This window comes from Sinohyriopsis cumingii, chromosome 15 (assembly GCF_028554795.1).
Source record: "Sinohyriopsis cumingii isolate HCF-2022 chromosome 15, ASM2855479v2, whole genome shotgun sequence".
NCBI lineage: Eukaryota > Metazoa > Mollusca > Bivalvia > Unionida > Unionidae > Sinohyriopsis > Sinohyriopsis cumingii.
In genome coordinates, this window is record NC_142975.1 from 71,631,278 (window position 1) to 71,647,372 (window position 16,095).

General features: G+C 34.4%; 1 protein-coding gene across 3 annotated transcripts in view; it reads right to left on the bottom strand.

Annotated features, from left to right (window-relative positions):
• The window catches only part of LOC149782051 (phosphatidylinositol 4,5-bisphosphate 3-kinase catalytic subunit beta isoform-like), a 143,772-nt gene that overhangs the window by 20,934 nt on the left and 106,743 nt on the right, over window positions 1-16,095 (bottom strand). For all 3 annotated transcript variants that reach the window (XM_089933458.1, XM_089933459.1, XM_089933460.1), the window contains exons 17-21: window positions 15,897-16,071; window positions 9,542-9,660; window positions 7,361-7,470; window positions 3,228-3,306; window positions 2,235-2,396 (exon numbers count right to left, since the gene is read on the bottom strand). In XM_089933458.1, the coding sequence (XP_089789584.1) occupies window positions 2,235-2,396; window positions 3,228-3,306; window positions 7,361-7,470; window positions 9,542-9,660; window positions 15,897-16,071 (645 nt within the window). The remainder of the gene's footprint in view (window positions 1-2,234; window positions 2,397-3,227; window positions 3,307-7,360; window positions 7,471-9,541; window positions 9,661-15,896; window positions 16,072-16,095) is intronic.

The following is a 16,095-nucleotide window of genomic DNA, read 5'->3' on the forward strand; positions in this document are numbered from 1 at the left end:
ATAGAAAAACCTTTTGGTAACCATCTAGCATATATGCAAATTTTATACAAATTTCTGTTTTTGCTCATCACTAATGAGCAGAAAAATTAAGACAATGTGCATTTCTTAGATCACCATCACCATATAGGCCTATTTCACAGTAACACAAAGTGCCATTTTATGTTTCTGAAACAAAATTGACATTAAATAATGATTACTATTTGTATGGAAATTTTTGTATCTTTTTTCTCTTTCTGTTTCCTGTTGCATTTTGAGGCATTCTTAAGTGCAAATCATAATCGGAATATTTGGATGAGAAAGAAAACTACGTAAATATAGAAAAGCTCACAAAGGAATGAGATTCACAGCAATAGAAAGAAAGAAGAAAAAAGAAGCAGTCAAAAATGTTGTTTTGGATTAAAATGGTCCTAAAAAAGACTGATGGAAAGAGTTAGCTTGTTAGGAGCTTCTTAGAAATCCTGTCATTTATCCATGAAAATAAGCGAAAACCATAGAGTTTTTAATGGTCACTTTTCTTTATTAAAAGTGGTTATGAAAAAAAATTAAATACATATTTAGGAAGATGGGGGTGTGTGTCTTTTATCCATACAAGTTTCATCAGAATCTGATTGGGGGCCAAAATCAGAACTCATCGAACCTTGTCCTTTACAACAGTTTACAATTCATCCAGTTTTAACTGAACTGGTCAGCTCAGAACAATTACATTAGTATGGATTACAACCTACAAATAATTTTAAAAAACGTGCCTTCAGAGGACCCCTGGTTTAAAATGAAAGAACAGTGCTTAGAGTGGACACATTAAAATATTTCAGAAATGTTAGCTTAGTTGTTTGTCTGGGTTTTTATAAATGATTCCACATAAAGTACTACAGATGTATAGTGTTTCAAATGAATACATTAAAATATTTCACAAATGTTACCTTAGTTGACATTGTTTATTTAAACAACAGGCCATCAAGTAATACAGATGTATATTGTTTCAAATGGACACATTAAAATATTTCAGAAATTTAAATTTAGTTGGGTATTTTTTTATGAGAGGCCATTCACTGATGGTAATATCAAAAAGATTTAAATGAGTGCAATGGGAAGAAAGCAAAATTTTATTCAACATTAATTAGATTTTCGTGTGCAATTTGCATAGGTTGCAGTTTGTTACAAAGTAGCAGCCTTAGAGTCTAAAGGTAATGAATACTGGACATAACCAAAATAATTATCACGATTTCTATATGTGGTATTATTTGTATTATCTTCACATACAATGAGTGAACGTGCACATAGACGAACCAGTACAATGATGATGATAATGTCTATGATGATACTGATAGTGATGACTATGATGATGACTATGATGATATTGATAGTGATGACTATGATGATGTCTATGATGATACTGATATTGATGACTATGATGATGATGACTATGATGATACTGATAGTGATGACTATAATGATATTGATAATAATGACTATGATGATGATGACTATGATGATACTGATAATGATGACTATGATGGCATTGATAATAATGACAATGATGATGATGATGATACTGTTAATGATGACTGATGATGATGACAATGATACTATTAATGGTGACAATGATACTGACAATGATAACTATGATGGTGATGACTATCATGATATTGATAATGATGACCATGTTACTGATTATGACGACAATTTATGCTGATGACTATAATGATATTGATAATGATGACTATGATGATATTGATAATGATGACTATGATTATATTGATAATGATGAATATGATGATGATGACAATAATAGTGATCAAGAGGACTATGATATTACTAATAATGATGACGATCATGATAATGATGATGACAATGGCCATGGCAAAATGAGTGGTGATGTTAACATATATGACAATAACAAAATATTTATGATACTGCATTTATTGTATATGCTAGGTCATTACTAGTAGTAGAGGTATTAGTACATAAATCGTAGTAGTAGTAAATATAATCAAATAAAAGATGGGCCCAACTGCAAACAACACAGACTCTAATCTGTGATGTCATAATTCACTGGCAGATGAGGGTCTTTGTTTTTTATTCTATTGATTACTCCTAATAAACTGCACAGACCAAGATCTACTGGCACATTATAAACTGCAGATTTAGGTCAATGCAGCTTACAGTTGGATTTCGGAATGTATACAGTAGTAGTAGTAGTATATAACTAATAATAAAAGTGAATTTTCTTTTACTTTTCTTCGTTGTTTTTCTCCTTGAGCCAGAGGTATAGTGACCTTTTATCCAGGGCACTGTTTGTCTGTTTCTTCTGGATATCAGCTAGTGTACGTGCCTGCTGAACTATTTCAATCATTCCTTGTTCTAGACCAGTAGCCACACAACCATAAATATTCATCCTGGGTACATAAAAAGAGATAAAAATAACAGATTCCAATGGTTCTTTGCATTGCTTAATGTTGTAGGAAGTATAGTAACAATGTGTTATACTTTGATCTTATTTAAAAAGATATATACACTAATCAATCTTGCATTATGGTGTCATTCATTATCTTATAATTGACACAAATCATGCTTCTGGTAACAACGAAATCTAAAAGATAAATGTTATCAACATATAAACAATGATTTAAGTTTAGGGCACTAAACATTTAATGTCATTATTTTACACCCCAAAATAAGTTTCAGAAAAATATCCTATATTGGTATGGTTACAGCCATACTGACAATGCAGTGTTTGTCTTTTTACAAACAGAATGACTGCTTCGGTGGCCTAATGGTTAGAGTGTCCGCCTCAGATGCAGGAGGTCGCGGGTTCAATCCCCAGCAAAGTCATACCAAAGACTTTAAAATAATGGTACTAACAGCTGCCTCGCTTGGCGTTCAGTATTAAGAGGTTAGTGTTAGGACTGGTCAGTATGGTGTCAGGATAATGTGACTGGGTGGGACATCATGCTACATGTCTGCGGCATGATGCCCCATGCTAGACATCACTATAAACTGCCACATTGCAGAAATCGTAGTGATATGACTAAAACATTGTTAAAGCTTTACTACAAAATGACACATGGATATTGAGATTTACTACAAAATGATACACAGATATTGAGATTTATTATAAAATGATACACACATACTGAGATTTACTACAAAATGATACATGGATATTGAGGTTTACTACAATTAAAAGATGTAATTTTCAACAAATAACTTGACTAGGTCCTTGTTACCTGAGATCTAATCCCTCTGACTGCCAAATGCTGTCCATCACTTGTAGAATCTGCAGCGTCAACATATCCTGGCGTAAATCTAAAAACAGTGGATAAAGGTTTATAATAGAGACAAATATGCTGTAGGGACCTGTAAAAATATTCTGTATGAAATACTTATGGATTCAGATGTTGCTACAAACCAAACAATTCAATCATGCAAACAAAAATTAATTTTGCCCCTAATGGAATTCCTGTCTCAAATTTAAATAGTGAAAACTGTAACTTCCTCTATAACCACACAAAAGCATTCCAAAGAACCCTTCCCTGGTTTCACTAAGCATATCATATTCCTCCTAAAATGTGATTATTTATTATCTTTCTCCTTGATTCATTAGGAAATATGAAGCAGTAGACACTGTGTCCCCCACCACACAACATTTTAAAGGGATAAAAGAAAACTGTAGTACATAATGCACTAGTAGTGCTTAAAAATGAGATGGTTGTAAAATTTTGGCCACCTTAACCTTCTCTTCTTGCCACCTTAACATTCTCATCTGTCCTGTTCTATGGGATTTTCCTTGGACACTTACATTATTGTAATGAACGTTTTATCAAATAACTTGTGAAACATTTACATGATTGAATATCTGGTTAACCTGAAATGAGCTGTACCATGGAATTTTTCATTCCGAGTCTTGTTCCAATTTAACTTTAGTGTTCACCCATAACTAGCATCATCCGTTATTATAAATACCACCTTTTATTAAATACTTTTCTTTACAAATTTATAAATCAATAATTAATGACAAACTATGCATACATTTAAACATTTTTGTCATTCATTCAAAATAAAGTAAATCTTCCTTGACACAGGTGTGACTTTATCCTCAAGAATATGTCACACTGGCTACAACGAAAGGCTTCACACTGCATTGCTACAAACCTTGAAAGGCTTCACACTGCAATGCCACAAACCTTGAAAGGCTTCACACTGCAATGCCACAAACCTTGAAAGGCTTCACTTTGCAATGCCACAAACCTTGAAAGGCTTCACACTGCAATGCCACAAACCTTGAAAGGTTTCACACTGCAATGCCACAAACCTTGAAAGGCTTCACACTGCAATGCCACAAACCTTGCAAGGCTTCACACTGCAATGCCACAAACCTTGAAAGGCTTCACACTGCAATGCCACAAACCTTGAAAGGCTTCACACTGCAATGCCACAAACCTTGAAAGGCTTCACACTGCAATGCCACAAACCTTGAAAGGTTTCACACTGCAATGCCACAAACCTTGAAAGGCTTCACACTGCAATGCCACAAACCTTGAAAGGCTTCACTTTGCAATGCCACAAACCTTGAAAGGCTTCACACTGCAATGCCACAAACCTTGCAAGGCTTCACACTGCAATGCCACAAACCTTGAAAGGCTTCACTTTGCAATGCCACAAACCTTGAAAGGCTTCACACTGCAATGCCACAAACCTTGAAAGGCTTCACACTGCAATGCCACAAACCTTGAAAGGTTTCACACTGCAATGCCACAAACCTTGAATGTTTTCGTTGCCAGATATAGTGTTTTAAATAGATATTCATTGCCATCTTACAGTTTTTATCACCTTTAGCAACTCTGGACATTGTTTAAACCATCACAGACAAGAATGGATACCCAATACAGAAAAGCAATATTTTCTTTTCTTCTAGATTTTGTTTAATGAAAAATAATGCAAGGGGAAGGTGGGGGGGACAGGATCAAGATCTGGGGGTCATATGACAAAAGATTGCAGGAAACCTTTGATTCTGTGCTCAAGGTGCAACACTGAATGATGCCCACAGAAATAAATGAATTCAAAGTATTGTTACCTCATTAACTCACTTATAAGTTAAGTCCAATTGCAAACAACATAGACCCTGATCTGAACACAGCTGAAGTTAAATATAGAAATAAATAATTCTGATGTAAACAACCCTAATACAAAAACCTAAGAGACAAAAAAAGGACCAGGATATGGGTCAAAAGTTCATTTCCAGAACATTTTAAGTTGTAAACAATTCACATAGTTCCTGATTTGACGCGTTCCAATAGCCATTTTCTAAAAATACTCTACCTTAATGAAAATTTCCAAACTGTAAACAAAATTCATTATAGAAAATTTGAAGGACAGAATCAAGATTGTATCTAGAACTCAAACTTAAGTAAACATGTACCTACAAAAGATAATTCTCTTAAAATATAATTTACAATCATAAACAAATATTAGTTATGTAACATGTTGTTTAAAAAATGACCATTACAATCTACAATCACTGACAAAAAAAATTAAACAAAATGTAGATAAACATAACAGTGGCAAGTTTCATGTTCCTGTCTTTCAGCATAACATTGGTTGTTATGTGGAGAAAATGCAATGTTCTGTGGGAAAAACATGAGAATTATTCAAAAGGACTCTTTTGATTCTTACGACTTAATGTTTGTTATGCAACCAAAATTAAATCATAAAAATAATAATACCTATGTGATCTTTATTGGGGTGCTCTACACATATTATGTATTTCTGAGAAAGTGACAGGTGAAAGGCAAAGTTGTCTGCATTTGCAACATACACAGTGTAGAGACTGTTGACATACCTCTATGTTACTTTCCTGAACTGCGACTCAAATTTCTTTAAATATTGTAATTGTGGAAACTGCACATGATCTATGTACACAGCAGACCAAAACTGATAAATCGGCCTGAATTAGTCTAAAGTACATTATCTTTAGCAGTTATTAAAATAGGGAAAAGGAATTTTGCCAGAATATTTTTTATCAGCTTCTGAAAGTGCAATGAAGGAATTAAAAAAATATAAAATGTAAAAAAAAAGTTATTTGTTCTTTTTTTCAATAATTTATATCTAAAGTCCAGGATGCGAAAATGACCAAACAGAGCTGGCAGATTTTTTATAGGTACACCACTGAAGTAAGGCCAAGCTGTATACTCTATAACCCAAATAACACTAATCAATCTTACAATAAGATAAAGGAAATTAAAAATTCTTTTAACAATATGCAAGATATACATGGTCATTTTAAATAGCCAGTATAACTAGTGAGGAAAACAAGGGAAATAATTTTTCCTAAAACTCGAACCCTGTGCAGGAAAATAACAGAAATACTGTTTCCATAAAAATCTAACCCTATGCAAAATATGAAACTGTAGAGTGCCACCTTACAAGCAAACTTATGAAGGTCAACAACTCTGATACAAGTTGCAAGAGAACAAAGTTGTTTGTTGACATGTGCATCCACAGGTGATGAATATTAACCAACTTTCACACACCAATCCATCAAAAACTACAGGGCTAGCTGGACTAACAAGAGTGCATGCCAGAAAGAGGATGGATGGGGTGGGGGGATACATACTCCATCTTCTACTGATATGTATAACATTTTTATCATAAAGTTTATAGTATGTGATATTTCACTTTCAGAACGCTGCTTCTGTTTGAACTGAAAAGGTTTCTTCCTTGCTCTGGATTATTCATGATCATTAGTAATTTCTCATACTGGATAATTCATGATCATTAGTAATTTCCCATACTGGATAATTCATTAGTAATTTCCCATACTGGATAATTCATGATCATTAGTAATTTCCCATACTGGATAATTCATGATCATTAGTAATTTCTCATACTGGATAATTCATGATCATTAGTAATTTCCCCCACTGGATAATTCATGATCATTAGAAATTTCCCATACTGGATAATTCATGATCATTAGTAATTTACCATACCGGATAATTCATGATCATTAGTAATTTACCATACCGGATAGTTCATGATCATTAGTAATTTACCATACTGGATAATTCATGATCATTAGTAATTTACCACACTGGATAATTCATGATCATTAGTAATTTACCATACTGGATAATTCATGATCATTAGTAATTTACCATACTGGATAATTCATGATCATTAGTAATTTCACAAACTCAGAGCTTACATATCTTCAGAGTTCGAAGCTCTGAGTATGGGAAATAACTAATGATCACTGCTTCTGTTTGGCTGAGATTTGGGTACTAAATTCCATTAGTATAGAGATATAAAATTACAATACTTATTTTATAAAATATCTGTACGCAACATTAAAAACACTTACCATCACCATTTTTGTAGATAGTTAGAACTTTCTGACCTTCCCAATCTGCATTCTTCCATACTAGCCACAGAGGACGCTTTTTGGAATCCATAAATTTGCAATCTTCAACCCTGAAAGGAGCAAATATTTATCGTAAAATAGGTATTAGATACCTCCTCTTCCGCTGGGATACGGCAGTAAACAAAACAATTCTTTTTGGAATCGTTGTAATTCCAAGATATTGCTTCAAATATATAAAAATCACAACTGCAGTTTTTCTGAAATATATATGGTTGTTTTATATTTTAGTCAATTTCAATGGGGTGTGTTCACTTTTCTGTATTTTATACACTTTAAATAAACACATTTGTTCCTTGTAAAAGGGTTGATGATGAGGAGCTAACACTGCAATGGATTCTAGAAATTAATTTGCCATTCACCAAGACAGAGTGCTTACTGTTAGTCATGGACTCATTCCAGGCCCCACATCAAGGATGATGTGAAGAAACAGCTGTCATGCAAAAATGTTGTGCCAGTGATAATACCTGAAGGCCACATGTCAAATTTGCTCTCTCCTGATTTAAGCATAAATAAGGCTGTGAAGAGCTACCTCTCTCCCAGTTAAAAAGAATAAATCAGAGATGCTATGAATGCAGTAAATTCATCTCATGGACACGTTAAAGGAAAATCACACAATGATTGTGAAACCGTTAAAGGTGTCAGGTTTCAGTGTCAATCTGAGCAGAAGTGAAAATGCGCTGATCTGAAATGAGGAACAGTTAAGCAATATGGATTATGATGATGATGGCAATACAAAATTTGAAGGTTTTTCACCCGAGGCCTTAAAAGAGCCTACAGACAAGCTACTGAAACTGAATAAAGAAAGGTATGTTACAGCATTAAATCATTCGGTTTTCATTCCTTGATACTGTCTTTAACTGTCTATGGCAAAATATGAAAAATTATGTTCTATCTACCTATGTACACATGCATGCACACAAGCACATGCACACATACACACAAAATATATATGACTGAAGGATTTTGAAAAACTTTAAGTTCATGGAAGTACAAGATCACATTAAATAATCACTGCTGACTGAATTAAGCGAACTTTGTCTGTTAAATTACTGGCAAACACACTGAGACTTGAAAACAAAGCAGATCTTCTTAGAATGTGTCTGAAAGACAAGTTCTAGAAATAATTTACAGTCAAACGATGGCTGAAAATTATAGAGCATTTAAATATTATTTTTGCTCCAAATTACTGTATATGAAAACAAACAATGTCCAGAAACATGGTGTAAATAGGATATATACTCTTTAAATAAATACCCTTAGGCCCTGTGATTTTTTTCCTCACCTTCTGTACTGTAAAGAGAACTCTTTAAATAAACACCCAAGGGCCTTGTGATTAATTTGATTTTAAAGGTCTTCATTCAAGAATAAAGATGAAAAAGACTGAATAAAAGAAAGTTTAAAGTTCCCTCATTTCCATCACTTCAAGAACACCTCCAAAACATGCTCATGTTTCCACCACTTCAAGACCACCTCCAAAACATGCTCATGTTTTCACCACCACCTTCAAAATAAACTCAAATTTCCAACATTTCAAAACCACCTCTAAAACATGCTCATGTTTCCACCACTTAAAGACCATCTCCAAAACATGCTCAAGTTTCTAACATTTCAAGACTACCTCCAAAACACATTCATGTTTACACCACTTCAAGACAACCTCCAAAATATACTAAAATTTCCAACATTTCAAGACCACCTCTAAAACATGCTTGTTTCCACCACTTCAAGACCACCTCCAAAACATGCTTGTTTCCAACATTTCACAACCTCCAAAACATGCTCATATTTCCATCAGTTCAAGACAACTCCAAAATATACTCATGTTTCCAACATTTGACAACCTATGAAACATGCTCATGTTTCCACCACTTGAAGATCAACTCCAACTTATACTCACATCAAATTCAACATCAAGGGTATAGATTTAAATTCTGCGACTACTTTGCACATCTACAAACCACCCCCAATTACTTCCCAAAGTCTGCTTTACATGGTGTGGGCATGCAACATAACTCGCACAAGTACAAATGTTCATGTGCAGGTCTTGATGGAGAACGTCACATGATCCACATCTCTCTTTGATAGCTGTCAGAATAATGAAGTTCAAGGTTTACTACTTACGCTAAATCTTTCAGCCTGTATAATGGTGAAAGGGGACATTGTATATCACTCAGCTTATCCCGGTATGCCTTCTGTTCCAGTACTGATCGCATGTCTTTGATTGCCATCTCTCTGTTTTTCTACAAAATGTAATAAATTTATTGAAATAATAATGTACTTGATAATCTGGAGTATTATGATAACTTGTTTCGGAATAATGAAACTGCATGTTGGGGCACACATGTTGGAATTACTCACCTGTAATCAGGATGTTATGTTTGCTATGCTGTTTTTGTTTATGATGAGAAAAAATACATAAAACTTGAACTCATACAATCTTGAATTTTGATCAACATGATCTCAAACCATCAATCCTTAAGGAATTAATTTATATCATCTCCAAAAGTTTCAATTTAACACATTAACCCCTGGTGACGAATTTACATGGCAGGAGGTAGTAGCCTACTGCCAAGCTCTGTAGTGTCAAGGTCATGTATGATACATAAAGTGGATGGTATTATAGAAAGGGAGACAGATGTAGCTCTACAATGATACCAAATAATCTGGAATTTCTAGTCGCACTACAAAATACACAGGGAAAAACCACATTTTTTGGACCCGATTTTTTTCTACCCAAAATTTGCCTGTGGTCTGAATCCGATTTTGTGGCCAGATTTTAGACTTTTTGGTCTCAGATCTAAGGCAGACCAGTATGAACTGCAAACAGACAGATGAACCTTTGCAAAAAGTAGTGTAAGATGGGCATTTGGAATAAAGAGTGGTCTCGATACGAAAAAATGGGTCTGTTAAGCAAAAAAATTTAAATAAATTTACCCTTCTGCTCATGCATGAGCCAAATCGCCAATGAAAAATGATGTTTCTAACACAACTAGGCAGTATGTTACTGGAAGATCACCTTGAAGTTGCTGTTTTAGAATGTATTCAGAAATAGCTTTCAAAATATGCTTCCTACTCAATTTCAGTTGAAAACGACAAAAACCTCCAGGGATTAATGTGTTAATGGGTGCATTTTGATGACGTCACCAAATTTTAATATTCCTTGTGTATTTAATCACTTGTGCATCGACACTGCATATAAATTACAAATTTAGCGATTCCTTGACGATTTGTAAAAAATTTAAAAAATCCTTGTTAAGAAACATTTTTTGTAGACATAAGGAAAACCATATACACAAGCTACGTTAAATCAGGCAATATAGTTCATTATTGTGTTTGATGGTAAACCTTTAGTGAAATGTAAGGAAGCTCCTACATGCCAAAATAGAAAAAAAAATCAGTAAATGAATGGAAGCAAAAAGGAAACAAATATTAGTGTATGTATGAAAATTCCTACATGCCAAAATAAATAAAAAATATCAGAGTATGTATGTAAGCTCCCATATGCCAAAAGAGAAAAAATATCAGTCTATGTATGGAAGCTCCTACATGCCAAAAAAGATAAAAATATCAGTATATGTATATGTGACAAATTGTCAGATTTTCACCTAACTTCAGTACCAAAAATACTGAGCTGAAATTTCAAACATGCATTTGATAATTTCATTCCCAAAAATTATTCTCATCAAAAAACAGAACATCCATATCCTGTACCAGTAATAACATCCACCATGTAGAGAATATCTGCAGGCTAAACATTTTAATACACCTGGTATTCATGAATTCTTAATTTCTCTGATACACAGAACATGAACAATTTCATACCCATTCACAAGGTGAACATTTACATCTTGAGTCCCATTTCATGAATGTTGAAAAGAACAATGGAATTCAAAAAAAAGGTATTTATTCACTAAAATTCCTCAAGCTTGAAACTTAAGACACTATTATAATACCACCAATTACTGTATAACAATGGCCTGATATCAAAAACGGATTATTCAAAGCAGTAATGAAGGTCAAATTAACACTTAACATAAGGGGTTTCAATTTTAAGCATTCATGTATGCAATTCAGCACAATACATCAATGTTGACTTTTATACTTTTTTAATTCTTTTATGCAGAATGTGGCATTACCATCACTACATAAACTGTTGTAACTTTTTGAAGAAATTATTATCATGCTGTTATTGATACATCCTATGCCCAGGAAGATTTTTTCATGTTGTAGTTGATACAGCATATACCCAGCAAAATTTTAATTATGCTGTTATTGACAGTCTGTATCCAGAAAATATTATCATGCTGTTATTGATACATCCTATGCACAGGAAATTTTTATCATGCTGTAGTTGATACAGCATATACCCAGCAATATTTTAATTATGCTGTTATTGACAGTCTATACCCAGAAACTTATTATCATGCTCTTACTAGTACAGCCTATACCCAGAAAACAAAATGTGATGCTGAAATTATTACAGCCTATACTAATAAATATATAACTGGGCTGTTATTGTTACAACACATACTCAGAAAATTGTCATGCTGTTACAGCCTATACCCATACAATTATGATCATGCTGTTGTTGATACAGCCTACACTCAGTAAATTATCATGCTGCTATTGATCCAGCCTATATCCATACATTATCATGCTGTTATTGATACAGCCTATACCCATACAAATATTATCATATAAATAATAACTGACTTGCATTAAAGAATTCATGTAGATATATGGGCAACTGGGGGCGAGTTCAAATGCATACAAAATATAATTACCAATGATAATATTTATTAGCCATGATTATCAAATACATGCATGATAAATGTTTGTTCTGGTCTCAGATTGAATCTCTGTCATTATATAATGTCAAAATGTGGCTTCTTACAACTAATCAACCTCTGATTTTGAACTTCATGTAAAAACAGACCTTTAAACAGTCTGCTGTAATTTTCCATTAAGATGATTGATATTTTATTCAAAAAATGCTATTGCAACATAGGTCAAATCAGGATGTAAATAAAGGTTTTGTCATCAAAATCTTCATTCCTATTTTAACATCAGTCTGGAATCATTTACTGTAGTGTTCAGTTATAATTTGAGAGGAATATTTTATTTAAATTATTCATTGGAATTACAAAGTGCTCACTGATATTTTGGACTAAAACACTACTTTAGGATTATTATAAATTCATTCAAAGACATTCTGGTTTATTTCATTGATATACATCAAAATTATTGGTACATCAGCACATTCAAGACATGGAAATAATTCTGAACATTTCTGAATGGGAACAGCAACATGAAAACATAAAAGTATATAAATTTACAGTATTGGTACATCTACAAACATCTAGAGCTTCCAATAGTACCCCTAGATTTATCAATGTTTTGTTAAATCACACTTAAAAGACAACCCCTACTCTTCTTTAATCAAATTTCAAGTAAAAATGTCAACTTATAAGAAAGTACCTATGGTACTTAATGCTACTACCATATGATCCAAGTCCAGTACTCTCAGTCTGTATACTACTTACACTAGTACCCTATGATTCTGGTCCAGTACTCTTGGTCTGTATACTACTTATACTAGTACCCTATGATTCAGGTCCAGTACTCACCATCTGTATACTACTTACACTAATACCCTATGATCCATGTCCAGTATTCTCAGTATGTATACTACTTACACTAGTACCCTATGATCCATGTCCAGTACTCTCAGTCTGTATACTACTTACACTAGTACCCTATGATCCATGTCCAGTACTCTCAGTCTGTAGACTACTTACACTAGTAACCTATGATCCATGTCCAGTACTCTCAGTCTGTATACTATTTACACTAGTACCCTATGATTCCGGTCCAGTACTCTCAGTCTGTATACTACTTACACTAGTACCCTATGATCCATGTCCAGTACTCTCAGTCTGTATACTACTTACACTAATACCCAATGATCCATGTCCAGTACTCTCAGTCTGTATGCTACTTACACTAATACCCTATGATTCAGGTTCAGTACTCTCAGTCTGTATACTACTTACACTAATACCCTATGATTCACGTTCCATACTCTCAGTCTGTATACTACTTACACTAGTACCATATGATTCAGGTCCATTACTCTCAGTCTGTATACTACTTACACTAGTACCCTATGATCCATGTTCAGTACTCTCAGTCTGTATACTACTTACACTAATACCCTATGATTCAGGTTCAGTACTCTCAGTCTGTATACTAGTTACACTAATACCCTATGATGCATGTTCAGTACTCTCAGTCTGTATACTACTTACACTAATACCCTACGATTCAGGTTCAGTACTCTCAATCTGTATACTACTTACACTAATACCCTATGATTCACGTTCTGTACTCTCAGTCTGTATACTACTTACACTAGTATCCTATGATTCCGGTCCATTACTCTCAGTCTGTATACTACTTACACTAGTACCCTATGATCCATGTCCAGCACTCTCAGTCTGTATACTACTTACACTAGTACCATATGATTCAGGTCCAGTACTCTCAGTCTGTATACTACTTACACTAGTACCCTATGATCCATGTCCAGCACTCTCAGTCTGTATACTACTTACACTAATACCCTATGATTCAGGTCCAGTACTCTCAGTCTGTATACTGCTTACACTAGTACCCTTTGGTCCAGTCCTCTCAGCTTGTAAACTGCTTATACTCATACCGTTTGATCCAGTACTCTCAGTCTGTATACTACTTACACTAGTACCCTATGGTCCAGTACTCTCAGCTTGTATACTACTTACACCAGTACACTTTGGTCTAGTACTCTCAGTCTGTATACTAACTGCAGTAGTACCCTTTGGTCAAGTTCTTGTTATTCTAGGGTTAAATGCCATTTTTCAGCACAAGATAGGCTATACATGGTGGCCAGTATAAATGGTGGAGAAAGAACCCAGGACAACGCCAGAAAGATCCACCAACCCACAAGAAGCTACTGTCAAGCTTTCTCACATATCCAAATTGGCCGAACCTGAGACTCAAACCCATGCAGACAGAGGTTAGATGGCAGTGATTCATAATGGTAAGCGCTTTAGACCACTCAGCCACTCGGGGTCCCTTTTTTTGGTCAACCACTCTCAGTTTGTATACAAGTTACACTTGTACCCTTTGGCCCAGTACTCTCAGTCTGTATACTACTTATACTAGTACCGTTTGGTCAAGTACTCTCATTTTGTATACTAATTACACTTGTACCCTATGGTCAAGTACTCTCAGTCTGTATACTACTTACACTTGTACCCTTCAGTTCAGTACAATCAGTCTGTATACTACTTTTACTAGTACCCTTTTTGGTCCAGTACTCTAAGCTATCCATTGCCTGCCCAGACAGCATCTGCATATATTAGTGGAGGGGAATGGCCCAAACAATGCCCCCTTGTAGTTTGTTTACATCAAGCTGACATGTTTTATTTAATCCATTCATTAGTGCTCATATTATTGGGATTATGACAAAGACAAGTGCTTGATGTCAATAAAAACATAATGCAAAAGTACAATTTAATTGACCTTACAACATTCTTCCTATCATCCGCAAATACTCATATACAAATCAAATCAAACTGCACAGATCCAGATCACCATCCCATAATTCTAGAGCAGATCTGGGTCAATGCAGCTTGTTTGGAGTGATCAGTAGAACAGAAAACATAGTCCCTGATCTGATATGCTGGTGCATTCGGCAATGGCAGAACAGGGTCTATGTTGTTTGCAATTGGACTTGACTTATATGTGAGAACATATGGTAATTTTTACTTTACTTTGGATTGGCATGAATTGATTCCATCATTAATTTACCATAGTCAGTGCTTAGACAACTGGCTAGTGACCCAAAATTTGGATTGCCTCATGATTATTTCACTGTTTTTTTTCCCCCCAGGCCATGGTTTGGGTTCCTGCTGCATAGCAATAACACCAAATAAGGCCACATACCCAAGTAAAAATATAGCGTTGTTCTATACTTTACTCACACTGTTTTAAATAACGAAGAAAATATCAGTTTCTCTTTCATTTTCTCTCACAGTGCTTTGATGAAACGTTGTGTTGATTGCTGGTGTAATCCTTGCAAGTTTTTCCATTATCATTTTAACTCATAAACCAGACTAGTAATTCCACCATTCCAGACTGATACAATAAATATTCATGGACCAGACTAGTAATTCCACCATTCCAGACTGATACAATAAATATTCATGGACCAGACTAGTAATTCCAACATTCCAGACTGATACAATAAATATTCATGGACCAGACTAGTAATTCCACCATTCCAGACTGATACAATAAATATTCATGGACCAGACTAGTAATTCCACCATTCCAGACTGATACAATAAATATTCATGGACCAGCTAAATATGCGTAAACCAGAGTAGTAATTTCACCATTCCAGACAATAAATTTCCATTCCTATACTACTTACAGCATTTTGAATATTTTTGTATTTCTCTGACTGCATCAGCATGCTGAGTGTATACATCTTACTCAGGGCCTCATGTTGCTTAATCAACAAATTCATGTGTTCGGGGTTTAGCTTCAGATAGGACTCTAGAAGCAGTCCATAACGTACTGTCACTTTGGGGTCATGGATCTCTGATCTGAAATGTTAATGATTCAGTGAA